The following is a 27283-nucleotide window of genomic DNA, read 5'->3' on the forward strand; positions in this document are numbered from 1 at the left end:
AGAGCTGGGAAATTGCGAAGTACGGAGGTTTCGCTTCGTTTAGCGACCGTCGTTACCTTCCAGCTCTGGCGGGAGAGCGCGCGAGTCCCGCGCTGCGCCTTTAAGCCGTAGCATCGTGGGGGCGGCCCGCACCCCTCCCCTTGATGACGTAAACAACTCCCAGCATTCCCGGCTGTGCTTGAATGGCAGCGCATGGCGGGTCTTTCTCTCGCTCAGCGCTGCCTTTACAATGACTAATGCAGTTCTTTAGAACACCTTTAAACAACATATTTAGCACCTGGATGTAAATGCGTGTGTCAGTGGCAGCTACCGAACCTTGAGTGGTATCTGTACATTTTTATAAGTATTTGTAAATCTTTAAATATGTTTAAAAAATGCACTGACTGAGTGAGTCGGGTGCTGTTCTAACTCCATGACTGAAAGTGAAACTTTGTGCCAATGAACTGCAGTTTTACCACTCTGTTACTACAGTAACCAGGCGCTTGTCTCCTGCGCCATTACCACGTGTTTCAAGAACTGTCACTTAGTGTTTTATTTTTAGTAGCTGTGATTTTGCGAACTGTCTATGGCACATATTAAGGAGGAGCAGTAGCTCTGCGTCTCTCGCTACCTCGCGCCGAGATACACCTGCTGTCTCGTTTCCGTCACACTCGAGTTGTGGCGGGAAGCGCGCGCTCTCGGCCACCGATCCGGACCCGTTCGTTCGTTATCACTCGGGAAGATGGTCATGGGACCTCCCTGCTTTTGCCCTCTTTCCCTCTTCTTTTTCGCCGCCCTGGTTGCACATTTGCCGCATTGCGCGACGGGCACATCCAGGCTGAACATCCCCAAAGTGCTTCTGCCGCTCGCGAGGAGCACAAGGATCAACTTCACACTGGAGGCGACCGACGGCTGCTACAAATGGTGAGAGCGAGCGCGTGAACGCGAGCGCGCCCCGCTCCTGCCGGGAAGCCGGCGTTGACGCGGGGAGACACGTGCGGCAGTGGGTCGCGCGCTGGTCACTGATTAAAGTGGACTGTGCGTGTGGCGCGAGAGAGGCCACGCGGTGCTCATGCAGCTTCGGGTGCAGCGAGTGTCTGACTGGTGGCCCACCATGTATAACTGTAATTATTATAATAATATAATTAACAGTAATAGTTAGTGTTGTTATTGTAATAAGTTACAATAATAGTAATTATTGGAGTAATTTGGTGTAATTCATGGTAAGCAATTTGCACAGTGGCCCAGCAGCAGCAAGAAGTGGGGTTTCAACTGGAAGCTGCAGGTGGCAATGTGTGTCACTGCACTTCCTGCTGCAGATGTGTATTTTACTGTATTTTACCTTAGCATTCCCCAAGTCTGATGCACACCTACCCTGTTGGATCAAACTAAATGGCACTAAGTACCCTGCACTGTAATTTTTACTAGCAATCCATTTACTCTGGAGGCAGTCTGTGGGACTCCCGGTGTCCGGTTCAGACATGGTAAAGACTGGTGTAAAAAAAGATTCCTGGTGATGTAATGGTAATATGTACTGTATGTTTTGTACTGGCTGCTGCATGTGCTCTTGACCTTTTGAAAGGACACCGCTTATGTAAACATCATCTTCGGTGCAGTTGGTTGTAGAGTTTTTTATGGGCTGGAAATTAACCCCAGAATTACATCTTTGTAAAAGTGGTCTTTGAGGGCTGTGCAGTCCGACTCATTCAGCACACACTTTTCTCCAAGACAACTTTATTGTAAACGTTACATTTGTTTACTATGCTGTTAGTTCTATACCCATTTAAACAGCTGGGTGATTTTTATTGTCGCCATTCAGGCTTAGTAGCTCAATCAAGGTGCTACAACAGGGGCAGAGATTCGAACACAGGTGCCTTTTATTGTATCGATTCTGTTTACGTAAAGATGGTTAATGTGGTCAAAAGCAATCATCGTACAGTTTACTGTTTAGGACAATCACTGCCGCCGTGCTAATTTTTTTTTTTTTTTTGATTGGCATGTTATCAGGTTTGATCTCTTTTCAGATGGGGGAGAAAAACAACCGTACACAAATGTTGTGGTTGAGTTACACTTGCATCTTTATCTGCAGGTTATAAATTAAATAAGAAAAAATGAATGGAAAATCTGTCCGATTTCCAAACGGTTTGGAACGTGTCAAAATCAATGATAAGAGTGATGTTCTCCTGTAGACCTTAAACATTATTGCCGTTCCTGCGCTCTCACTACCATGATTACCTTCACTCCAGGCAACAGCTTTTGTCCAGACCTTCGACGGATAGGTTGATGATTCCAGCATTATTATACGGTGTATTACCAGCTCAGCCTGTGTGTAGAGAATTGACACGTGTGTGTGTGCTGGGAATTGACCAACGCTGTCTGCTGCAGGTCTTCCACCAGACCGGAGGTGGCCAACATTGAGAGCGTCGATGCCATTGAGGTTGCAGACCAGCTGTGTTCCCAGCGGGCCATACTGCAGGCTCGCTCAACGCATCCATCCAGACTCACAAGCATAATCCTCGCAGAAGACATCTGTAAGTGCTTGTTGCTGATTTGAGAAGTTGCTGTTGGCTGGAGTAGGTTGGGGGTGTTTGTCGTTAAAGCTGTTTTTTTTCCCTTATGCCCAAGACAACCACCGGTGTGGCAGTAACCCTTTCCACCTCTGTCATAGTTCTGTGGACAGAGGGTTCCTTCTGGGTGCTTCCATGTAGAATAAAGGCATGTGTGTGCTCATTTTTGTGAGTATGATCTCCTGTCCGTGTGCTAAAGTGACCGGCCAGTCCCTGCGATGTGACGCCATAGTGGACATCATCAGCGAGATCCAGGTGGTCTCCACCACCCGTGAGCTCTACCTGGAGGACTCCCCACTGGAACTGAAGATCCATGCCCTGGACTCTGAAGGTTTGGGAAACCACTGACCTACGCCCTTGAAGGAACCTTTTACATTGTACGCTAGTTGACCATTTCTAGCTCGTAGGTGCCAACAGATAGGCTAGAGTAGCTCAAGGCGCAGCTTTTGCCTGCAGCCCCGGAGCAGTGTCCCTCCTGTTTGTGCCACAGCCTCTGTGCACCGCACTCACTCTGAAAGCTGACACATTAGGATGACTGCCACGGGGCTTGCCTTTTTTTTCTTTCTCTTTTTAAAAAAAAAAAAAAAAAAAAATTCTTTCTTCTCCTGCCGCTGCAGTGTACATGTGTTTCTCCTGTATAATCCTATAACGAGCGCTCGCTCTGGTTGGGGGTTAAGCTGGAGACTCACCAAACTGGAAAAGCAGCCTCTTCAAGTAGAAGGCCGCCCTGGTGGAAATAATCGAGTGGGAGCAGTAATCCATGTCGTTTGTGTTGTTTTCCTGCGTGTGTAAACAGGAAATACCTTCAGCACGCTTGCAGGACTGGTTTTTGATTGGACCATAGTGAAAGACGCGGAGACGGGCAGCTTCCCGGACTCATACAGTGCTCTGAGGTAAGGCGCCCCGCACGGGTGGGAAATGGCGCAGCGGGCAGCATGGGTGCAGAGCGAGTAGCACTGCTGTCTGACAGTGCCTGGGTGGTGCGAGAGGATGTGGGTTCGATCCCCGCTCAGTCTGTGTGGAGTTTGCATGCTCTCCCCATGTCTGCGTGGGTTTCGTCCCACAGTCCAAAGACATGTTCTTCAGGTGGACTGATGACTCTGTCACCCATAGTGTGTGAGTGATAGTGTGTTTCACTGATTTATGAATGACTGACTCATTGTCAGTAGTGTATCTAGCAGTGTAAGTCACCTTGGGTGAATACAGTGTGGGCTGGTAACACTACCTGTTAACACTACCTGGTGTTCATTGGAAGTCACTTTGGAGAAAGGCATCTGCTAAATGAAGTAACATAAATGAGATAATGCTGTGCTATGCAAACAAATCCAGGCCACTATAACCAGAGAATGCAAAGATGACTCGGCCTTTAACCTCAGCGTAAGAAGTGTACATAGTGTATTGCACCAATCGAAAGGGGATGTATGTGAAAATAGCCGTTTTGTGGGTTTTAGTGTTTTTAAAAATTATTTAAGCTTCTCGGTTCACAAATATACAATTCTTGCAAATTTGCAAATATGTGTTCTGTTGAAATCTTGGCGGTCACCTTAAGTTTCACTGTGCTGGCCCTGCATACCTAGACATTTATAGCTCTTTAAGCACAAGCATATGTTATTGGGAAAATCACAGAGTTTTTTTCCTGAAAGGTTGTGCTCTGCTAAATCAGCAGGGCTCAGGCCAATTCCTAGCAGTGTTTCACTTCTGATGCCTTTTTATTGTTTCTGGGAAAGACTGCACACTGCTTTGTGGACCGGTCACTTTAACCACAACAAGAAAAATCCCTTGTGTTCTGTGCCACGGGATACAAGAACGCACAATCCACCATTGCACATATGGGTTTGTAATTGGTGTCGTCCTCCTTCAGGGTCCTCAGGTTCTCCGAGTCCACGTACACTCCACCAAGCTACATTTCTAACATGGAGAAAGTGGGCAAGCAGGGAGACATCATCCTTGTGTCGGGCCTCAAGACTGGAAACGCCAAGTTGAAGGCCAAGATCCAGGAGTCGCTGTATAAGGTTGTGAGCAGTTGCCACCAAGCAGAAGTTTTCAGAAGCCCTCAGTGTCCTGGTTTAAACTTCTGATGATTATTCTGAAGAATGCTCTCGATTCACCTTTTGGAGACTCTCAGACGTGATGCTCGTAGCTCTACTTTTCCCCACATGCCTTGTTTTTAAGAATTGTGTACATTTTTTTTTTAGGTGTGTTTCTATTTAAAGAGCGATTCTACTCAAACACTGTGTGGCAGTTTTGCTATTAAGCTCAGAATTTAAAATCCGAAATAACAGCGAAAAGGAGCGCAACTTGTAATTTAATTAAATTCCCTTCTCTGATCTCACGTCCTTGCATCCTGAGGCGGCGGTAACTATAAATAGTTGTACTTGCGTAATGCTGACGTGTCCTTGCATGCTTTGACAGTGATATCGCCAGAACTGCGCAGCGGACCTGGTCACAGTCACATACACAATATTCTGTAGCAATGAGGAGAGATGTGTAAAAAATGTGAAATGGCTTTTTTTGGTATTGCATCAAAATCTGGAACAAACTGCAGTGTAATAGTTACTCTTCGGTTTAACCAAAGTACTTTTTACTTGGCAAGAACTTAAGTAAATGTTAAAAACTGGTTCAGGTGAAGTGCTCTGGAAAAAATAATCAGCTGCAGTTGGTACTGTAGTGGTTAGAGCTGATGCCTTTGGACCCAAAGGTTGCAGGTTCGAATCTTACCTCGAGCTGTAGTGCCCCTGAGCAAGGTATTCACCCTAAATTGCTCCAGTAAAGTTACCCAGCTGTATGAATGAGTAAGTAATTGTAAACAGATTAACATTGTAAGTCGCTTTGGAGAAAAGTGTCAGAGAAATGTAAATGCAGAGAGGGCTGCTGACAGAAATTATGTAGATGAACGGTGTCAGATGAGACTTTGGGCAAGACATTGAGCACAAGTCAAAATTACAGGGATTTATTGATGTAGAAGAGAAACAGACGTTTCGGTTTGGTGGTGCAGTTCAAAGTACAGATAATGGATCTGAATGATTCAGGGGAAAAAGAAGGTTCTGGAAGTGGGGAAAAATGATTCTTCCAGCACTTATTGCCCAAGACATCAAGTAGAGTAGTTAAGAGAGGGGGCCTTCCATGTGCATGAGTGCGAAGCTAGGCAGTAACATTTGCACTTTGTGTCCATCAGGATGTGGAAGCTGCTGAGGTCAGGCTGCTGATCCTTGAGAACATATTGCTGAGCCCCGCGTACGTCGTCTACCTCCTGGTGGGCACCTCCGTACAGTACAAGGTCCAGAAGATCCGACAAGGAAAGATCACGGGTCTGTGTGTCTTTTTTTTTTTTTTTTTTTTTTACCTTTTCAGCTGTTTACAAATCATCACTCGTGTAAATAACTACACTAATAATTTGTTATATTTTGAGAAATCCAGACATTCCATGTACTTTGTTTATGCTGACAACTGAACAATTGATTAGCAAACCTGTTAATAATTCAGTTCCATTCATTGTTTAGTATACTTACATCTTTGCCACATACAGTGTGGGCCCAAAATTACGTGGGGTCCGTGACAGTTGACTGTGTCACGACTGCGTTACGTCTCTTTTCCCCTTTGTCATTGCATGCAGTCACAGCTGATTTGAACATTTAAGTTTCTTTATCATAAAATAATAAACAAAAATGTAGTAATAATTTTATGTCAAGTAACAGTATGCAGGGCCTACAGTGTATTAGGCAGTTGTCGGATGTGAATGCATGAGTGTGTTTGCTGAGATGGCTTCTTTCTGCCTTTTTCCAGAACTGTCAATGCCCTGTGATCAGTATGAGCTGCAGCTCCAGAACAATGTGGTGGCGCCTGATGGTGACCCCGCACTGCCTATCGCCAGGCTCAGCAAAGATACTTCCAAGGTGCTCGCTCTGCAGCCTGGTCACACCAACGTCGTGCTGGATCACAAAAGTATCCTAACCACTGAAACTCTACTCTGTGGCTGCATGTAGTTTACAATGCGGTGTTGGCCTGTCGGTTGTCGGGAGCGTCTGGCAGGTTTTCGCTGACTGCGCAGGGAGCATGGGAGCGGACTTGGTAGCGTAAGCTGCTATTCTGTTTCTTCTTTGATTGTTCGCTGTCACCCTTGATTGAAAGCATTCAGATCTTCGCCTGCAAGGGGCCTCGAGGCTTCCCAACAGTACGGTCTACGTGGTGGAGCCAGGATACTTGGGTATGTATTTGGTTGAGATCTGCTGCTCTGGGTTAGTGCAGATTCCCTCATTACAGGCCTTGAGCATGGGCCCTGCGACAAAAGCCACTCCTCACCCTGACTGACCCTGCATTGAGTACTTTTTAAGGGCATAACTACCATGTTGATTGTGAGTCATCATGGGGAGCTCCTGGCGTTTGCTGCACCGGGCTATTGGAGAGGGAGTGGGTGCCCAGGGTGCATTTAATGAAGCTATGCTGCACTCTCCCGCTTCCCGTGGTGCACAGGCTTCATCGCGGTAACGTCATGTGTTTGCTCCTCCTCTTGGACAGGATTTAAAATTCAGCCAGGTGACCACTGGGTCCTTGAGACAGGACGAGTCTACGAGATTGTCATCGAAGTGTTTGATAAGTCGAGCAACAAAGTGTATCTGTCTGATGTGAGTCGATTCTCTGAGGTTCTTCTTAAAGTGGCACACGGCATGATTTCAGGCTTTAAGGAGCATCTTATCTAAACTATAGACATTTATGTCCTTGCATTCTTTATGCTCTTTATAAGCAATTTGCACGATCTATGATGTGCTTTGTTTAGACGAGTAACTATTCTGTTTGCCTTTATTACATACCTGATTTTTATGCTTTTTTTTCATCTATTTAGATTTTTTAAATGACAATTTTTCCTAATCTTTGTCCGTCTAGAACATTCGGATAGATGCCTCCTTCCAAAAGGAGTATTTCGAGGTTTTGGAATCGTCATTGAACGGCTCGTACCACCGAGTGAAAGCTCTGAAAAATGGACAGACTGTCATCGATGGCGCTCTCACCTCAGTGGTAGATGAGGTTTGTCTCGTTTGTTGTCACTCCCTAGACTGTTCTTGCCTTGGGCCTCATCAAGTGTTTATCTGCTGCCTGCCATTTATTTCTCTTAAATTCTTGAATATTTCACGACACCCACCATAGTAATTATTTTTCTACTTTGTGTTTTAGGATGGAGGAGTCCATGTTTTTCCTATCCCAGTGCGCAATCAGCAGGATGTGGAAATCTATAATCCCATAGTGCTCTCTCCCAAGATCCTCACATTTCCATGGCAACCCAAAGTAGGAGCATACCAGTACACGATAAAGGTATTTGTTGCCTTGACATCGCTCCACAATGGCTTTTCTCTGAGTGCCTGCACAGTTTGGTCACCATAACCTCCTTTTTGATAGTCAGATTTGATAAGAAGCTGGGGTACAGACATGAGGAACTGTCCTTTCTGCTCTTTCTGAAACCAAATATGAGATATGTAGTGAAGGTATTGTGATGAAACAGGGTTAATGCATTTGAGGAACGTGTCTGCCATACTTCATGTTCCCTGGTGGATGATCAGAAACCAGGCCTGTGCTTCGGTGAAAGTGGTCTTGTCTACCATAATAAATCTTTCTTGATGATAAGCTGTCAGAAGAATGTGTTCCACTCATACTATCCTGCTCCAGATGAACGCTATATTGTAATTTACTTCTTTGCAGCATCTACCTGTATTCCAAAAAGAGGACAGGGCTTCATGAGACACCATGTCAGTTCAGTTTTCTAAACGTACCACTCTGAGTCGATACATCTTTGACAGTTTTATTATTATATATATCAATTTTTTTGGGGTTCTCCTCTTTTTGAACTTATTGAGTACACAACAGTGAAGGCTAAATGCCGTCTATTGGCCGGTACTCAAGCTTGTCCATTTGTTACAGGCAACTGGTGGCAGCGGAAACTTCACTTGGTCCTCGTCCAGCCAAACCGTTGCCACGGTGACCGTTAAAGGAGTGATGACAACAGTCAATGACATCGGCGTCAGTGTGGTGCGGGCCCGTGACGTGCAGAACCCTCTGCACTTTGGAGAGATGAAGGTCAGTTGACTGCACGTTGAGGAGGGCCGTGTGTTTCATATAAACAGCGAGTTGTCCTTCCTTTCATAGCTTCGCACTTATTGAGCTAATTTCCTGCAGTTGTGCAGGAACCTGCACACATGACTTTCAACGTGGTGTTTGTGCGGTGCAGTTTTTGGTTATAAATCCATTAGCTAATTCCCTTTATACCAAGGAGTACTATTGGATTGATATCATTTCCTAATTTGACCATATAGCCTGAGTTTGAATTTTAGCTGTTGGTATTCAGAGCAGGGATTGGGACTTGGAGGGTTTTTTTTTTTTTTTTGCTCTTGGGGATGGTGGTGCTTAAACAAATGCCACATGAAATCATGGCTTGTTCAGTCACTGCCCCCCTTAGATTTAGAGTATTTCAAATTTTATGTCCTATCAATTTTGCTAAAACCACAAGTCAAATTTTCCTCCTGCAAATTAGGTGGTTGACTGATCTCTCTTTTTATCTGGTGAATTTGTAAATGACATTCAAATATAAGTGCAGCTGGATTAGAATGGAGAAGGCATTTTTGGTATTAGATCCTAGCATGGTAGATGGTTCACTGTGAAGACAGGTAGTTCCACCACATCAGAGTGCAGCAGTTGTGGATCAACAGGCACATGGAAAGTTGATCGAAAATAATTGAAATGAATGAGCTTGTCGCGTAGTCTAAATTGGAATTAATTTTTTTTTTTTTTTTTTATTTTTATATTTATAATAAACCCCCTCTAACTCAGAATCTTCTAGTGTTTCGTTTGGGCGGTTCTGATCAGTTAAGCTTCTATTATTAATGTCTCAGGTTTTATTTTGTTTCAACATTCAGTCCTGACTCTTGATTTAAAATGTTCTAAAGAACTGGGAGATGTCTAATGCCTCACTGTGTTTGCCACATGAAGACATACTTCAGTATTTATGCTTTATTTTTACTTCAGTCTTCAATTATGGAAGGTCCGTAGCGCAGCCAGAGACTCAGGACCTTACGACGTCATTCGTTCGTATGCTCCTGACCTGTAAGTTGCATTCGAGATTAACTATGCTGAACAAATAAATGAAAACTCGTGGAGTTCGGGTTTCTTTGGGTCCCTTTTACAACCTTATTAAACCTCATTAGAAAGTGAAGGAGCTGGAGAAACACATAGGGTTTAGTCAGTGATCACGAAGTGCATGTGCTGGCCACAGTTTTGATGTTGGAAGACTGATTCTCCTCAACCCATGCAGGTGTATGTGATCGAGCCCATTGGCATGGAGTTCACACCCTGCCAGGTGGAGGCCCGCGTGGGCCAGGTGCTGGACCTGCCTCTTCAAATCTACGGCCTCCTGAGTGCAGAGAGTGGCGAGCGGGTCACCCTCAGCGACTGCTCGCACTTCCAGCTGCTGGTGGAGATGGAGAGCCAGGGTGTCTTCCAACTGCTGGAGGGTGGGTGATGGAGAAAGGAACTATCAGGAGAGTACATATGAGCTCATGTTATCCTCTTGTAATTAATACCACCTACAGCTCAGTGAGGAAATCAGTCCCAAGTCAGCATGCATTTGTTGTTGGCTTTCATTAATCCTTGCTTGTTCAGTTGCTGGACTGTGATAAGCACATTGCAATAACGCTCTCGCTTGTGTGGATTACGCTTTTGACTCTGCTGAGTCAATTGAGACGCTGCTTAATTCCACAGACGATTCGCTCCGTGATGATGTGAGGCTCTGGCTTGCCGGAGTGTTAATGGCCTGTGACATCTGTGTTCCCAGGGAGGCTGGCGCCTGGCCAAGACCACTGCAGTGGAATCCAAGCACAGGCGCTGGTGCCCGGTCACGTCGCCCTAACGGTCAGCTATGCCCACGGCAACGTGCGCCTTAGCGCCCGCATCACCATTGCCGCCTACCAGCCTCTCAAAGTGAGTGGCCCGATCTGGGTACCGTTCCATTTCTGCTGAATGACGTGAAGATACTCCTGTGAACTGACCAGCCTTGAAATCTACAACATGCTTGTGTTTTGTTCACGGCTCATTATCCTAGAATCAGGCCATTGGAGTTGTTTCCTGTCGACCTGTGGGGATTAATTAGGCATCCGGTGCTGCCATGGCATGAAATCTGCTTTGAGAACCCCCTCCTTCACAAACAGAACCATTGATGAGCTATGGCTTAATTACCTCACTGTGTATTGGCCCATCTTTCCCATCCCTGTAGCATTTGCCAAGTGGCCTTGCCTTCACAGCAGCGGTGTTGTTGTTGTTACTACCATAGAGGGTGTGTGGATGGGAAAATTCTCCCTCATGCATTTTTCATGAGTTGGTTTTGCCTTTTCGCCACATTGAGTCCTCTGCACTGGTGTTTACTGTTTTCACTGCTAGTCCTAACCAAAAATACAGGCCTATTTTTAGAAGAAAACTGGGAACGTTGATCCTTTAGGAGACACTCTTTAGGCCAGTTTGTTGTTTTGTTTTTTGTTTCCTCCTGCTGCATGCTAGCAAGCTGTTGAAAGACATTGCAGAACTTGGAAAAATGTCTTGTGCTCACTGTTTCCTTAAACCTTGCCAGGTAATTGACCCCGTGTCTGTTGCCGTGGTAACCCTGGCATCTTCCAAAGACATGCTGTTTGAGGGGGGTCCGAAGCCTTGGGTTCTGGAGCCCTCAAAGTTTTTCAGAAATCTGACAGCTGAGGATGTGCGCGGCGTCCACATGGCACTCTTTGGCCCGGCATCACGCAACTACATCAAGCACTGGGTCCGAGCCACCTGCCGGGCTTTGGGCGAACAAGTGAGGGTCGCCGAAAAAGGGCTTTCTGAAGCACCGTCCCAGTGATTTTCTGTTTTATTAATTTCTGAGATTAGTGTGTACATGGGCTATGATTTACTGGTTATTGGTTGCCACTGTTAATGTTCTTTTATCATTTTGGCTGTTTAGAACACTTTATGTATGAAATCTATAACCTATATATAGCGTTTTTAAATATAGTCTGATTTGGCTTTGATTTTGTTGTATTTTAGGACTGTTGGAGAGCTGTCTTAATGCTTTTCTCTTCTGCTCACAGGTCTTGTCACTGACGGTGGGGAACCAGCCCAGTCTGACAAACCCGTTCCCCGCCGTGGAGCCAGCTGTGGTGAAGCTGGTGTGTGCCCCACCCTCACGCCTCACACTGATCCCTGTTTACACCAGCCCCCAGCTGGACCTGTCCTGCCCGCTGCTGCAGCAGAACAAACAAGTGGTGAGTGCTAGAGATTAGAGATTAGAGCTGCAAGGAAGGCCACCATTGTGTTGGAAATACTGGGACTTGGCCATGGCTGAGTAACATGTACCTTCTGGTTGAGCATAGGTGCCTGTTTCAAATTACCGCAACCCTGTGCTGGACCTGGCTGCCTACGACCAGCAGGGAAGGAGATTTGACAACTTCAGCTCTCTAAGCATCACCTGGGAGTCAACCAAGGCATCGCTGGCTAGCATCGAGCCCACGTTTCCTATGGAACTTCTTCTGATGGACGAAAGCAGTGGGCAAAAGAAGCTCCATGGTATGGTTTCTGGTACTTTGCAGTGTATTGTCTTCAGCAAGTAGTATTTATGACTTAAGGTGATATGTGGCTTTTTGCACATTTTATTTCCAATGTCCTTGGTGTAATTTGTTAGGTGCTGTAAACAGAGCAGTTCTGGCACCAAGTAATTTTTCTCTGAGGATAAGCTGTTCTGTTTTGGTTTTTGTTGATGGGTCCCCACCCTCCTTTCCCCAACAATGTTCATTAAGTGGCATTTCCTCTGTGTGTTTTAGGCCGTCAGAAGGTGCTGGTTCATCATCAGTCGGGTGTGGCTGCCATCACTGCAACAGCGACGGGGTACCAGGCCTCCCATGTCAGCGCAGCAGAAGTGCCCAGTCCGGTAAGATTGCACATCCTCCTTCATGCTCAGCACATCACTGCTGGTGTTGTGTGATTCAATAGGCCTGTTTCATAGCTTGCTGCACAGCAGTGAGACATGGGTGGGGGCACCACCCTGAGAGTAAAAAGAGGAAGATCATGCAAAACCACAGACTACAAACAGCTGCCGTAACCAACAACAGTGCGATGTTGCATAGCAATGCGGATTTCCCCTTTGTGTTCTCCATATCAGCATTTAATGTTTTCCTCATCTAACTGTTGTAGATTTAATTTCAAAATGAAATGGGAAAACTCTGTCTTCAGTGTTTCCTAGTATTACAATCAAAGGAAGTTTAGCATAACTATGGTTGCACAAAGTTAACAATCAGGCCATTTAAAGAATAGCAACAATAATAATAATAACCCACCCCTCTACCTCTAGTGCTGAAATTGTGCTCACTTCTGCAGTATGAGCCACTGTCGCTGGTTTCCGCCACACTGGAGCTCCTGTTAGTGGAAGACGTGAAGGTCAGACCAGAGATCATCACCATATACAATCACCCGGATGTACGGGTAAGTCCAAGCTGCTCGATCCTTTGTGTCCTCACACACCTGCCATTGAGATGTCACCAAACAAGAGAAGTTTATAAAGAGAAACACTCATATCAAAAAAGCAAAAGATTCTGTTTTAGTTTTAATTCCAATTATTTCTATAAATATTGCACACCAAGACTAGACATGAGTAGGGTACTAGGTACACCAGTAAAAAATTTTAGGGTAGCGGATAGTCTGCTATATTAGGCACAGGAATTCTCAGAAGAGAAGGTGTGGCTGAGCCTGCCAATCACAGAGGGCGTTTATTTTTATCATAATTACACTTGATAACCCCTGACCTCTACCTCATAATACAGAGTGTAGTAAATGTTTCTTTTTGACTTTTTACTATGTGCCAGGTAAGTCAGAAATGTTTTCACTAGGAAAATTTTACTTGAATAAATTCAAGTTTTAAGAACAATCAAACAATTTCACTGACAGTATTTACATTTATGTTTTTTAACAGGCTGAACTTTCCTTGAAGGAGGGTTCTGGCTTTTTCTTTGTGAATGCCAGCAGTGGAGGTTTAGTGGAGTTGGTATACCAGGAATTGCAGGGAACTGCAGAGGTAAGGAGTGGCAAGGAGCCCTTATGCTGCAGAAGATCAAGCTAAAAATTGCTTTTAAATTTCAGCAATCTTTGGTATATAGCTTAAGGGTTTTTCTTCTCCCATGTGGTGTTGTGCCTTTTATGGCTCTTTTCCCCCCCAGGTTCTGCCACTACAGGCAGGGCTCCTACAGGTGCTGGTTCATGACTTGTGCTTGGCGTACCCTGCCCCGGCAAAGGCCACCGTCCACATCTCTGACATATTTGAAGTTTATGTCACTGTGGTTGACAAGGTTGGTGCCTACACATACCTCCCAGCAGCCTTAAAGAGTACCACGGTTTGTCCCGTGAGCCTGTTGACAGCATCATGACATGACAGATAGGCCTGGCAGCATTATAGTAAGGGTCCTGGATTGTGGGTGCTCTAAATTCCAGGTGGAATGTGGTATGCTTTCATTGTGAATGTTCCTATGTGATAATGGGCTACCTCACAAGTTGTGAATGGCCTGCATTAATTACCAATGGAATGAAATCTTCGTTATGAGTGGGACATTTTGCCCTTTCAGCGGCTTCTTTGGCATTGATTTGGTATTGCAGGTAGAGATTGGAAAGTCAGTGAAAGCTCATGTCAGGGTCTTGGATGACAACAAGAAGCCTTTCCTGGCCAAGTACTTTCCCTACATGAACTTGCAGCTGAAGGCAGCATCTGCAATCCTCTCCTTATCGTGAGTGCAACAAGGAATGTGTAAGTGCTATCAGGTGATAATGGGCATATGCTCACCATCCTTTTTCCCCCTCATGCGTCAGACCGCTTCGTGAGACGGCTGAGAAGGACACAGCTGTTTTCTCGGTCCGTGGCTTGGCTGTCGGACAGACCAGCATATCGGCCACGGTGCTAGACAAAAATGGGAAAAAAATCACATCCGCCCCTCAGCCAATTGAAGTAAGTTTGACTCTATCTTCCCTGGAGCCGATGTTAAGGAACACCCAGGATGTTGATGTATAGCCTTTATTGCTTGCTATATTCGTCAGTGTACGTCGAGAATAACGGCTGTTCCTATGATTATGAGTTTCCATCTGAATCTCATGTCTTATGTTTGGCCTTTCAGGTGTTTCCACCATTCAGACTGATCCCCAGAAAAATGACACTGATTATAGGTGCCATGATGCAGGTAACATTTGGGAATGTGTTTTGGCACCTAGACTACAGATTACTTCCTCCTCTTGTCCATCACATCAACTAATTACATACCATACATAAGCTCCTGCTGTTTAATGTCCCTTGCTGTTGTTTGATAAACTCTAAATATTCCTCCAAAAATGACAGATTTGATAACCCCTTTTTTCTATAATTATGTTTTCATAATTGACCATTTTGTTTGATGTGTCAGGCCTGTATTTTAGATGACTGGCAACTCAGTCAATGGTCGGCTGCATCCGTGTCTTACTTTTTTAGTGCTGTGTATTTTTTTTTGAAAGTGGGGCTGTAAGAGTCTCCTATCTTTCCGTTGGCAGATCACATCAGAAGGGGGGCCCCAACCTCAGTCCCACATCCTGTTCTCCATCGCTAGTGAGGAAATTGCTTCTGTCAACAGCATGGGCCATGTCAGGGGCCTCGCTGTGGGCAATGTGACCGTGACTGGCCTGGTTCAAGCGATCGATGCTGAAACCGGCAAGCTCATTGTTGTGTCTCAGGTACTAGCGTTAATTCCCCAAGATTCTTGTCGTTGCATTGTTTTTTCTTTTTGGTCAGACCTCAGAGTGATCATGGCAACAATGTGTCGTCTTGGTAACTTTTTCTGTTTGTTTTGATAGGATCAGGTAGATGTGGAAGTTGTGCAGCTGAAGGGGATAAGAATTCGGGCACCTATAACAAGAATGAAGACTGGTACACAGGTAAGTTAGTCCTCCTTTATACGAACACATGGCATTGCTGTTTTCCCTTCCCCTGCTTGGCCTAACCTTCTGCAGCCTCTCCTAACTGATGAGCATAACTTCAGCTTGGCTTATCTCATCTCACCTACAGATGCCAGTTTACGTGATGGGACTGACCAGCAGCCAAACACCCTTCTCCTTCGGTAATGCACTGCCAGGCCTCACCTTCCAGTGGTCCGTGAGCAAACGGGACATCCTAGAGGTGACTACACGCCACTCAGAGGTACGGTAGCTCTTTCTGTCCTCCTCTGCTGGATGAGGATCTTTAATATGTCTGAATGCATGTTGTACATACGCTACAGTTTTTAAAGCTGTTTATTGTTGATGGAGGGAATCTGTGATGAATGGAGTATTGTGAGAAAATTAATGATGAAGCAGATGTTTGTCTTTTGTCTGATGGAATCATGTTGTGCATGACACGGAACTGCTGTTATTTAGCCGAGGGGGATGTCCCTGGAGCCCCTCTGCTCTTCAGATCTCTGTGATACCTGCAAGTTGTTTCATACAAACTGTTTCAGCACTCGCCCTTTCTATTCACTAGACACCCATCACTGGTACTGTATTTTGGTAGTTTTCCACTTGTGAATATTCATATTCCCTCCCTTATAGCATAATATATTATATATGTCGATAACATGCATTGTTCGAGGCGCTTCTCTTTGGAGTTGTCTCCCAGCATGCTGTTTGTACTGACACTCGGAAGGAATAAAGGCCTTGACGTTTCAGGCCATGAGTCTATTCGAACCAAATTCCACGACAGTTTGTTTCTCAGATAGTCGCCTTAATAAAATGAAAATAATGTTAATAAAATTGGGGAAAAAGAAATGGTCTCATTGAAGACATGTGCTTGGGAACTCAGGTCATAGTGCAGAGCACCATTCTAACAGGAAGACACCATGACGCTTAAGCCTAACGTTTCATCCCCTTTTAGCGAATGACCGACTTGGTTAAATTATTTTAGTTTGACTGGATAGTTCAGACCTCATCAGCGTTGCTCCTGTTGACAACACCCTTCTATCGCTGTGTTTTGCTGTAGGCTTCCATTAGCTTAAATGCCCAGCATAACTTCGGCATGAGCGTTCATGCTCAGACTAAGGGCAAGACCGGACTCAAGGTGGTGGTGAGAACCGTGGACCCCCAAGCCAGACACCTGGCCAGTAACGTGGAGGAGTTATCGGACGAGCTGCAGATTCAGGTAGATGAGCACCGATGGCCACATGTTCACCTGGAAGTCCTTGTTCACCTCGCTGTGTGCTCACATCCCTCCCTTGATTTAATTGTCTCACTCACTTTCTGTTTAATGAACCAAAAAATTTCTTTCCAGTCTGATCAAATGCAAAAAAATGGTGCATTAATCATGTGCAGTGCCAACAAAATTGGTTGAAATTCTGCTTTTTCCTTCGTAAAAAACTGGGGTGACATTCCTGTGCCTGGTGGGATGTTGAGCAATTAAGCGGCTGTTGTCTCTTGTGCTTGTTGCCCATTTCTGGGTCATTTCAGTTTGTTTCAGCCAAGTGGTTTATCCTCTTGCCAGTTCATATCATTAAGATGGTTTTTGTAACCCTATTTGAGGGGGGTGTAGGGCAATGTCTTATTTTTTCATTTTAACTGCCTCATATGTGAGGAATAATCTTATGACCCAAGGGATCTCCCTTTCTGTAAGAATGTATAGTAACAGGCTTCTTCATTGAACTCCAATTTGTTCCTCTCTGCATCTTAAGGGGAGAAAGGGCTTTGTGGTTCATTACTGCTAGATGCAAAGATCTCGTTAACATATGTCCCCCTGTAGGTTTATGACAAATTACGCCTGCTCAGTCCACACGTGGAAGCAGAGGAAATATTGATGTCCCCAAACTCTGTGATCAAGCTGAAGACTAACAGGTACAAAATAAGTGTTGGTACTACAACACCCTGCATGCGTGCCCCGTTTTCACATCACAGCTTCAACTTCATCATAAACCGTGATAAAGTATTTTGTGGTTTTACTGCAGTGTCCAGTAAGTGTCAGTTTGTGCAGAACTATAAGGTGCAGAGCTTTTGCTGTTAGTTTAACCCGTGTTGGTGCAACTCAGGCACCCAGGGACCACGTTGTGGCTAACGGTGTCTGTGCTGTACGGTTGTTTTGTCCAGGGATAGCATGGGCCAGGTCTCCTACCGCGTGCATGACTGTCCCAACAAGGCCGCTCTGATCCACGTCAATGAGAACGGCCATCTGTCATCAGGGGCGCTTACAGGCTCCGCCTCGCTGCAGGTGACCTCGCAGGAGAGCTTTGGTGTCAATCAGACCGTCATTGTGGCAGTGAAGGTGAGTGTTCAGCTCTGGTGGAAGGAATCTGCCACACGTGATGTTTTTTTTCCACTGGTGGAAACGTGTCGGAGAACTGTTATACTTTTTTTTTTTTTTATTTCCCTCCCCCAATTGCTGAAATAAAATAACAAAGGCGGTATCCCACGTCAAGAAATAGTGCATTTTTCATGGCTGCGAAGTTGTGTCCACATAATGGTCATATTGATAATGAGCTTAGTATTGTTGTTCACTAATCAGCCAGGGCTGGAGGGTTTGGTCACTCCGTCCTGCACTGTCACTGCCTGGAAAGTCAGTACAATAAGGACCTTTTCCTCCTAATTTCATACGATTATTTTATTATTTCCAGTCCTTTCTATCATTCTTGCCATATGAAAGCTGAATCATTGAGAGACAGATTTTTCTCTTTTTTTTTTTTCTCTCTCCAATGTCCATAATTACAGATTTAGAATAATTCAGGGCAGAGGAGCCTGACATGTATAATAAAGCCAGACAAATCAGTATTATAGAAGAATACGTGGTTAAATTATTCAGATAAGCTTTTGATTAAAAGGAATAAATCTAAAACTGTAGTCCCAGGCAGCCATGCCGGTGCTCAGGCTGACTCGACAGCCTCTCTTGTAGGTGGGTTTTTGAAGCTGAGCTGGTCTAAGAGTTGCCTCTGTGCAGGTGGTTCCAGTATCCTACCTACGGTTTAGCACCAGCCCAGTCCTCTACACATCCAGCAAGGAGTTCCCCTCCACTCTCCCTCTGGGAATGGTCCTCACCTTCACTGTCAACTTCCACGACAGTACAGGGGATGTGCTCCACGGGCACAATTCCCTCCTGAACTTTGCCACCAACAGGTGCGTGGTAGGAGTTGCACATTGCAGATGCGAGTGGGATAATTGGGGAGGTGAAAATTAGTTCCTTCAATCTGCAGCTGCCCCTCACCACTACAGTATTGCATGAATGGTGTCTCTTCTGAACAGCTGGCAAATTTCTTAATGGCTCAAAAACATCACATGACTTTTTTTTCTTCCCCCCCCTCCATGTGCGTTGCTTTTGAGAAAAGTCTGCTAAACAAATGTAATGCAGTGTACAAATAACATGCTAGCGGGCGCCTGCTTCTTACTCTGGAAAAGCTCTTCTGGTAGTCCACTGCTGCTTTCCCATTTTCTCCTCTAAGTAACCGGAAAGTGTTCTCTGATCATGACTGACTCATTCAGTTACACAGTACGTGTTGTGTGTATGTGTGTATGTGGCGACTTGTCATGCCGCTTCCAGAGATGACCTGGTGCTTGTGGGAAGAGGCCCCACCAACAACACGCTAATGGTGCGCATGGTCAACGTAGGACTGACGCTGCTCGAGGTGTGGGACTCGGAACACACAGGTGTGGCCGACTACCTGGCGCTGCCGGTGCGACACGCCATCCACCCTGAGGAGGCCCAGAACCTGGTTGTTGGAGACGTTGTCTGCTTCGCCACTCAGCTGGTCAATCAGGAAGGTAGGTAGGCAGCCACTGGGGCGAATCTGCAATTCTTTGAGCTCAAGCGATGTAACAGTATTTATGCTGGAAGCTTAGTTTGTGTTGTCCATCCTCTCTGCTTTTGGGCCACTGTTCTGTAATAAAGAGTGACCAGTTCGAGAGAGGCAGACTGCTCGTCAGTTCAGGATTGGATCTTTGCTCAAGCAGCAGTCTTTAATAATAAATTAAAAAGGCCCTGAATTTCTGTCAATCCATTTGTTGGAAGTAGTAAGAAGAGAAGCTTCAAAGTGCATAATCTTTCTCGCAGGATAATTTTCAGCAAATACCTGTGTATTAGTGGTAGGTGTTGAGGGAGGGCAGCGGAGCAGTCAGGTTCCAGTTCTTGATGTCTTCTGGCTTACGAAAAAAACAGCCTACTGGAACAAGACAAGGCTGCAGCAAACCGTGCGGCAGCCAGGCGGTCACCAATGCTCCTTGTTGATGCTGCGAGGAGATGAATTCTGTTGCCGTCGTGAAAGCTGACCTGACTGCCCCATCTGTAGGGTCCCCTGGTACCTGGAGCTCCTCGGCATGGGGTGTGCTTCAGGTGGACCCCAAGACAGGCGTGGCGGTGGCCAGGAGTGCTGGCACTGTAACGGTGTACTACGAAATCCCTGGTCAACTGAAGACCTACAGAGAGGTAACGCTGCAGTAGCAACTCTGTGTGTTTGAGGATTGGGGTTGGAGGACTTTGTTGAGTATCTGCCGTGAATTCCTTTTGCAAAGTAATTGGCGCCGTAAGGTGTGTGCAAGAGATCACACCGGTAAATTACACACTTGCAGTGGCGGAAACGCAGAATGGCCTTTTGTACAGAGCAGGTAAGAGCCCCAATTTGGCGCTCAAACACCCTGGTGTGGACACTAGACAGGAAATGGGTCTATGTAACGACAGGGACCTAAGTGCCGCACTTCCTCTATTCATGCTGCCTTCTTGTTGCAGTCCTTTCACATCACCTGTCCTTCTGGTTTCCCCAACTCTCTTTATTTCTGTCAGTCGGTTACTCTCTTGCTAGTCTTACTCGCAGTACCGTCACAGGATGGAAAACGGGCAACGGGCCCCAGGAGGATTCCTCCAGAAGATGAGTATCAAACAGCTCACAAGCATCGCACTCAGAAAAGATGGAGCAGAGCACAGAAGAGCTGCTCAGCTCACCTTCCTGGCTCGCATATTGTCCATTTTTTGGGACAGTTGGTAGCATAATGGTTAGAGCTGCTGAATTTCAATCCAGACTTTGTAGGTTCGATTCCCACCTCTGGCTGTAGTACCCTTGAGCAAGGTATTTACCCTAAATTGCTCCAGTAAAATTACCCAGTGGTATAAATGGGTAAATAATTGAGTCAAAATGAATAAATGTAAATGTTATTGGATGTGGGTCGAAAGAGCGGTTTGTGCGCCTGCGAGCGTGACAGGTGTGAGATGTCATTACTGTCACTACAGAGTCTCCGCTGTCTGCTCAAAGGGCTCCGAAGAGCTGCGTCTCGGCATTCGCTTGACTTGTTTTGCTTCTTGAATTTCTGCGCCTCTTTTTTGGGAAGGCATTTCTGCGGGAACTGGCTTGCAGTTATTTATGCTGATCTGGAGTGACTCTCTTGCAGTGTGTTGGGCTCTGCCGTACGAGAACTTCACACCAACACCGTCTTTGTCCCTGTGCTGTTTTTCTCCAATGCCACATTCTCTCTCTTTTTTTTTTTTTTTTGTGCAGGTTCTCAGCTCATTCCCCTGGGTTGCACTGCATGGAATTTCCTTCTTTTTACATCTATTACATTGTCACGGGTTGACAAAACCGCAATATTTTCATGAAACATGCAGCATGTTTCTGATGTTTGCTGTTTGAAACTTTTTCTCGCCCTGAAACCGACATGATTAAGAAAGACGTTTTTGCAGATATAAAGCTCATTGCTGTCCCAGCGGTTATGATCAGGGCTTTAGGGCCTTATGAACAATGTGACAGCAGACTGCACATTAACTACCACTTGCACATGCGAAAGTGTAACTAACTCCATAATAACTATTAATTTGAAACAGCTAATTCCTCGGGTTTTGAGGAATGTGTTATGGCTTTCTACACATCCCACAAGCGAAAGGATTTCAAGATGGACCACTAACAAAGGAAAACTTTAAATGTGTTGACTTGTGGAGGGGAGGGGAGGGGAGGGGGGGGGAATGGCACGAGTGAATGGATTTGTATTTATTATAAAGGAATTTTGGACTGTTTAACTGCAGGGGAGGTAATGTGTGGAACATGTTTGTATTAGGAGTTTATTCCTTGAAATGGCATTGTTTTTTATTTTTTGGCAATGGGAGAAATGGGGTTAAATGGGTTTTGCGCTATAACAGCAGACCTGGGTGGGTTCAGACCTTAAAAGCAAGCTAGTTTATTGTGCTTTGGGTGCTGTCTGGGTGTTTTTGGTGAGGTTTCAGAGATGTAGGAAATGGAACATTCTAATAACACGCTCACATGTCGGTGTTGGTGTACTTGAGTACAGAGCATCTGTTTTTTTTCATACTTTGTCTAATTGTTCTGTGTTTAAAAAACACATCTTTTGTGTTTTTGAAGCACTCATGTACTGTTATGATTTTTTTTTAAAACATTTTCTGTAAATCTCTCACTAAAACTTCGAGAGGTTTAGCTCACACACCCGGAGTCTTCTTTCTGGTCAGAATTTGTCACGAGCGGATGTGCACAGGTTCTCCCCCTTGTGTGCGGCAGGTCTCTGTGAGTAACGCTGTCCGGACGTCAGTGATGGTGCAGCCAGCTGTGGCGAAGAGCGAGCGCGAGCGCGAGTCCAGGGTGATGGTCACCACCCGAGACGGTGGCACCAACCTCATAGGTACACCCTCCCACTCCCTTAACCACTTGTGAAAAAAATATGGTACAGATGACCTCGTGATCGTACTCAGTTCTCTCGTACAAGGATCTTTCGTACCTTTACATCTGACATGTTTACATGAACACAGCGGTTCAAAAAATAATTTTTAATGAAATCATTGTCAAGAGGTCTTTAGAAGGGTACATATGGGAAAGGCGACAGTTGATTATATGCAGTTCCTTAAAAAAGGGCCCTTGCAGCCTGCACGCATCCCATGGGTGTCCAGGAGTAGCTTGTGTGGAGGACAGCACTGCTGCGTGCAGTGTCTGCCTCCCAGGGCTTCTCCGTGCTGACACCTAAGAGTCGAGCCACGTGCTCCACGCAGGGACCTGTTCGTCGGCACAGACGGAGACCATCCCTCACCTGAAGCCCGAGTCCAGCATCAGCTGCCATATCCAGTTCAGCAGTGAGGCCATCGAGTTTCCCGCACATGACGTGTTTGCCACTCAGACTGGTTTCGATCCCAGCACAGGTAAGAATATTGCTTCAGGGTGTGAGAATTTAGAAAATTTTCACCATGGGGTGAAAAACAAATATTGGTATTGCATGTCGTAGATGTTGCATATGACGTCACATCCCGGGTTGTTAAGGAACATTTCGGTTACGCCATGTTACTGAGTTTTTAAAATCACAGCGCTCAAACCATGCATGTGAGAGGATACAGTAGTAGACCGTGGGCTACAATGCAAGTTTATTTGCAGTACTATACTGTTTCTTAGGGTCCCCATGAGTTTTTTACCCAGATATTGTGATGTGTTTGTGTATTGCAATGGCTGCTCTTCATTCTAGATGTGTGTATGATACAATTAGGACTTGTGTGGTTACACTAAACCTGCCTTTTTGTGCATCCAGGATTTTATACCTGCTCAATGACCCTGCAGCCCCTGACAGAGCAGCAGCTGAGGGTCTTAAGTCGTTCCATGACCAATCTGGTGGTGAAGGCCTCTGTCGAGGGGGGTCAGTTCACGGGTATGCCGGTCAGCGCCCAGCTGCCTATCAACCCAGTGTTCTACGCTGACCAGAACGAGATCCTGCTCAGCAAACTGCACCCATCAGCTGAGCTCACGGTGTTTGGAGCTGCAGCAGCCATCAGTAGCCTGGAGGTGAATTCCACTGGTGCCTTTCTGCTACTTTACTATTCTAATTTTGGCCAGGTTTTAGAGACAGTCTTGAACCGACCTCTGCTTCTTAATATATGAATGTGGAATAAATCATTACATACCTGCAGACTGCTGCAGATGCTAAAGTCCTTATTTAGACCAGGACACTTTAAGCACTACAACATAGTGATTGCTTCCCTTTGGCTTCAATCATATCAGTGTACCCCCTCCTCCACCAGCAGGTTCCCTCTGTAAAGCCCTTGACTTTTTCTACTCCTTAACGAACATGATGAACATAACCTTGAAGAAGAAGTTTTGGTTAATGAGTATTTTTTTTTTTTTGTTTGTTTTGTTTTTGAAGGTGACCTCAAGCTCCTCAGTCATTATGATTCATCAGAAGGAGATTTCTCAGGGAGCCCCCAGCTTCGCTAAATACACAGTCAGCCTCGCAGACCCAAAATTCACACAAGGTGGCTCTTTGGCAACCCTTTTCGTAACAAGTTCAACAACAGACCAGACCCTCCAGCTGCCCGTGACTATGATTCAAGTGACTGACCGAAGCACTGCGATGCAAGGTGGGCTACCTGACTAGGACCACTGTGTTGATCCATCAGTTAACAGTACAGAATGTGGGTCTAAATGTGAGACTCAAAGGTGAATGTGTGATGCACAAGATTGACTGTTCATTATGTGTGGTTTGTCACAGAGTTATCTGTGTCTCGTGTGTTTGTCAACATAGCAGCTCCGTGGGAGGGGCCCTCTCTGCTGCAGCAGTTCATCGATTCCTACCATGTCATGTTCTTCACCCTGTTTGCTCTGTTGACCGGCACCGCCATCATCGTCATCGGTGAGAAGGCCTCGCTGGGAGTTCCCGGGGATCAGAATGATCACTGCTTCTTTATCACATACCCTGTATTTTTTTTTTTTTTTTTTTTTTTTTTTTTTTTTGGTGGTGCTGGGCTCCAAAACAGTGTTTGCAAATGTTTAATATGGGCCATGTCCTGAAAACGAAGATGATGCTGCTAACAGGAAATGTCCACCCTTCATCCCCAGCCTGCCATTCCTTCTTGAACCCGAGGGACCAGGCTCCTCACCCAGCTTTCATCCAAAGACATCCTTCTCCACAGGTACTCTAACAGCTCGCTTGTTCTTATGTGAAAGTGGGGAGAGAGAGAGAGGGAGAGAGAGAGGGAGAGATCGTTCCTTGCTCTCTTAGTGGTCTGTTTGAGTACCAAGAGGTGGCAGAGCTGGAGGTGTTGAGGCACTCGAGAGATGTCAGGCCCTCACACTAACACAGCTCACATGAGCACTTAACCACCATGCTGTGTTTCAGGTGTGGCATCACAAGAACTGAGATCAGCCATCGCAACACTGCACACACTCTGACCTGCAGGGTCTCTGTGGACCCCATCTCCCACTCAACTGTGAAGGGGAACTGCTCTGTCGCAGGAAGATGGAAGGCTCAGAAGGCTCAGAAAAGTGCCTTTCTCATGGCTTCGCACCGTTCGGCATATTATAATGTTGTTTGTTTTTGTTGAGCTCAATATAGGCCAGAAGATGACAGGCAAGACAAGGCCAACTTTGGGTGGAAATGATGGCAGCATAGCGCCTTGTTGAACATTTTGTGTTTAATTTTTTTGTTTGAGTGTGCTCAAGTTTTAAAGCAGTGTCCTATATTTTTGTTTTCTCATCTTTTAATGTTAAATGCTTTGCTTTCATCCTTATATGATAAATTGGGTTGTTGCACTGATTTAACTATTTATATTCCTTCATGGCTGCCTTGCTATGCACCTCTTGAGCTTTGCTGCATGCTTGCTGGATCTATAGTAAAAAGTGAGTACTTGAAGTATCAGTGAAGTCTGAGTGGACATGCTCTGAAACTCTGGAAATTAAAATTGATGCACTGATCGCTCTGTGAATTTTTACCATGTGAATGCCAGTATTCTAACCACATTGTCGCCACTGTCTCGACATTATCAAACAGTTCAAAAGTGAAAGATAAAATAACCACCAAATGGATCCTTATATTGTAAATAATAGTGGTTAAAGTCGTGTCTGGTTAGGGTTTTTTTCTTTCAGTGAGAGAGAATTCCTGCGAGTGTTTAATTTTTCTGCAGCCTGGATTGTAGCAAATTCTCATGTGCATCTACAGTTTTGAATGCCTTAATACCTCAATCTGGAGCAAAGCCACTGCAGATTTATTCTTAATATGAATTAATTTTTACTGCAATGTGAATTAGTTTCATTTCGGACACCTTCAGTAGTCAACAAAAGTGAATTAGCGTTGCTATCGTGATGTGGCTATTGAAGAAGTTTCTTTTCATATCAATCACCTCGTTTATTCTAACTTTAATGGCAGCAATTAATATTATTTATTTTTCTTTTAAGCTCTCATTGTGAGTAACATGGAATTGAAGTTGCAAGTACAAGCTGAGACAACGGAATGTGGTTTTTTTTTTTTTTTTTTTTTATTATTATTTCCCGTCCATTTTTATCAGTTCCAGACAGTAGTGTCTTTCTGTTTGTTGCCATGTCGTTGCATATTTCTGAATGTGAGCTTATCGTTATCCATCTGCAGGTCTCTCTGTGGCTTTCTCTTCAATAAATGTTAAGCACAATGTCTGTTTCTGTGTGCCTCAAGGTCTCAGTGGCTTATTTTGCATTTTCTGTTAAATGAAGTAATTTTTTTAATTGTCTTACATAAATGTTGGCAATTTTTCAAAATAAATACTTTAAATATGAATGCTTATAAAGGTTCCTTCTTTGGCAAATCCGCACGAATATTGATCTTGCAAGTGGACTTGTATATCTGTTTGAAATTATATTTATAAAGGAGAATATTTGGACGATTTAGGCATGTATAGGGATTCATTTTCTGTCAGTAATGGTCGATGACACTCTGGAATGAACTTGTCCAGGACCTGCTGTACTCTCCCCAAGGAATTAGAACCCCCTCCCCTGAACTGACTCTGACAGCTGGAAATGTTGCAATGCCTTTATGTCTCATGTGGCACCAGAGCGGCTCGAAAGTTCAACGAATTAAGTCCATCTTTAAGTCTTCCTTGAACCTGCCTCTCTTCAAAATATTCCTTTGTATCCGAGTGATTAGTTACTGATTTGGTGGTGGAAGGAGGCGCCTCTTCCGGGTGTGGCGTTCACTTGGTTGGGTGGTACACACTCAGTAGCCTTGACCCCCATGCACACTGGTCTAGTTCACCACCACAGGGTGTAGAGGAAGGGCTTTCACTTTTATGGGTGCAATTTAGTAAGCAGAAAGAGTTGCAGTGTGTGGAGCTGCTTCGTCATGAATGCTCATGGCTTCTACAGAAGGTGTCCAAAAAAAAAAAAAGCGTGTTCTCTGCTGATCTCCCCTCTTTAGGTTAGATTAGCATTTTTGCAAAGTCCAAAGTGCAGACTTTTTACAAAAGGGGCAGGCAAAAAAATGACATGAGTTTTAATCAAATTTTAATTTTCTTCCATGAATTGAATTTTGCCACTAGCCACTTTCCAGAAGCCAAAGTCTTTCCATTATGTGTGACTTAGCAGCAGAACAAAACAATTCTGCACATTTACACTATTACCATGATTCAGTGGAACCCTCATCTAGAGACCAGCTGGGTCAAAATAACAGCTGAATGACTTGAACAAGTGAAAAGGTGAAGTGAAAACATCTCATTTGCAGTATGTTCCCTGTAGCCTTGATGAGCACGTTCATTCAGTCCAGCTGCAAACCAGGAGGCCCTTGTTAGGCAGCTACAGCCTGGAGCCTTGGAGTGGTGCTGCTGGTTGAACATTCATGCAACGTCTAGCTGTCCAAATAAGTGTTCGGTTTTGACAGCTCGACAATTGGATCTCTTCTTCTCTTTAAACCAAAGACGGGTGGTTTAACTGGTCTCCTGAGTGCTGCTTTCCTCTGATACCGTTAACAGAGCTGCCATCGCAAGGCTTCTTGAAAGCAAGACCTTT

At 45.1% G+C, this 27283-nt stretch overlaps 1 protein-coding gene and 1 long non-coding RNA gene across 3 annotated transcripts; one reads left to right on the forward strand and one right to left on the reverse strand.

The window, feature by feature from the left end:
- Nucleotides 1-207: 207 nt before the first annotated feature.
- nup210 (nucleoporin 210) lies at nt 208-25963 on the forward strand. Of its 2 annotated transcripts, none has more exons than XM_018737587.2 (40): nt 208-903; nt 2365-2510; nt 2746-2877; nt 3343-3439; nt 4408-4558; nt 5722-5854; nt 6330-6488; nt 6682-6750; nt 7062-7168; nt 7428-7568; nt 7716-7853; nt 8457-8612; nt 9844-10042; nt 10363-10508; nt 11152-11370; nt 11645-11818; nt 11927-12119; nt 12374-12480; nt 12927-13031; nt 13519-13620; nt 13763-13891; nt 14196-14323; nt 14406-14541; nt 14708-14770; nt 15114-15293; nt 15414-15494; nt 15625-15756; nt 16570-16728; nt 17323-17414; nt 17664-17838; nt 18508-18683; nt 19105-19325; nt 19850-19986; nt 22058-22178; nt 22543-22689; nt 23070-23320; nt 23679-23892; nt 24057-24164; nt 24371-24444; nt 24651-25963. In XM_018737587.2, the coding sequence occupies exons 1-40, from the start codon at nt 722-724 to the stop codon at nt 24669-24671; spliced, it is 5601 nt and encodes a 1866-aa protein (XP_018593103.2). In that variant the 5' UTR covers nt 208-721; the 3' UTR covers nt 24672-25963. The 2 variants fall into 2 exon arrangements, with proteins under 2 accessions (XP_018593103.2, XP_018593104.2); XM_018737588.2 differs by having other exon boundaries at nt 24060-24164; nt 24651-24746.
- On the reverse strand, nt 12516-13191 carry LOC108925555 (uncharacterized). The gene is made up of 3 exons (XR_001965415.1): nt 13071-13191; nt 12919-12965; nt 12516-12594 (listed from the first exon to the last, which is right to left on the reverse strand). It is a non-coding gene; the product is annotated as an uncharacterized LOC108925555 (long non-coding RNA).
- Nucleotides 25964-27283: the final 1320 nt, after the last annotated feature.

The sequence above is a fragment of the Scleropages formosus genome, chromosome 1 (assembly GCF_900964775.1).
Source record: "Scleropages formosus chromosome 1, fSclFor1.1, whole genome shotgun sequence".
NCBI classification, from domain to species: Eukaryota; Metazoa; Chordata; class Actinopteri; order Osteoglossiformes; family Osteoglossidae; genus Scleropages; species Scleropages formosus.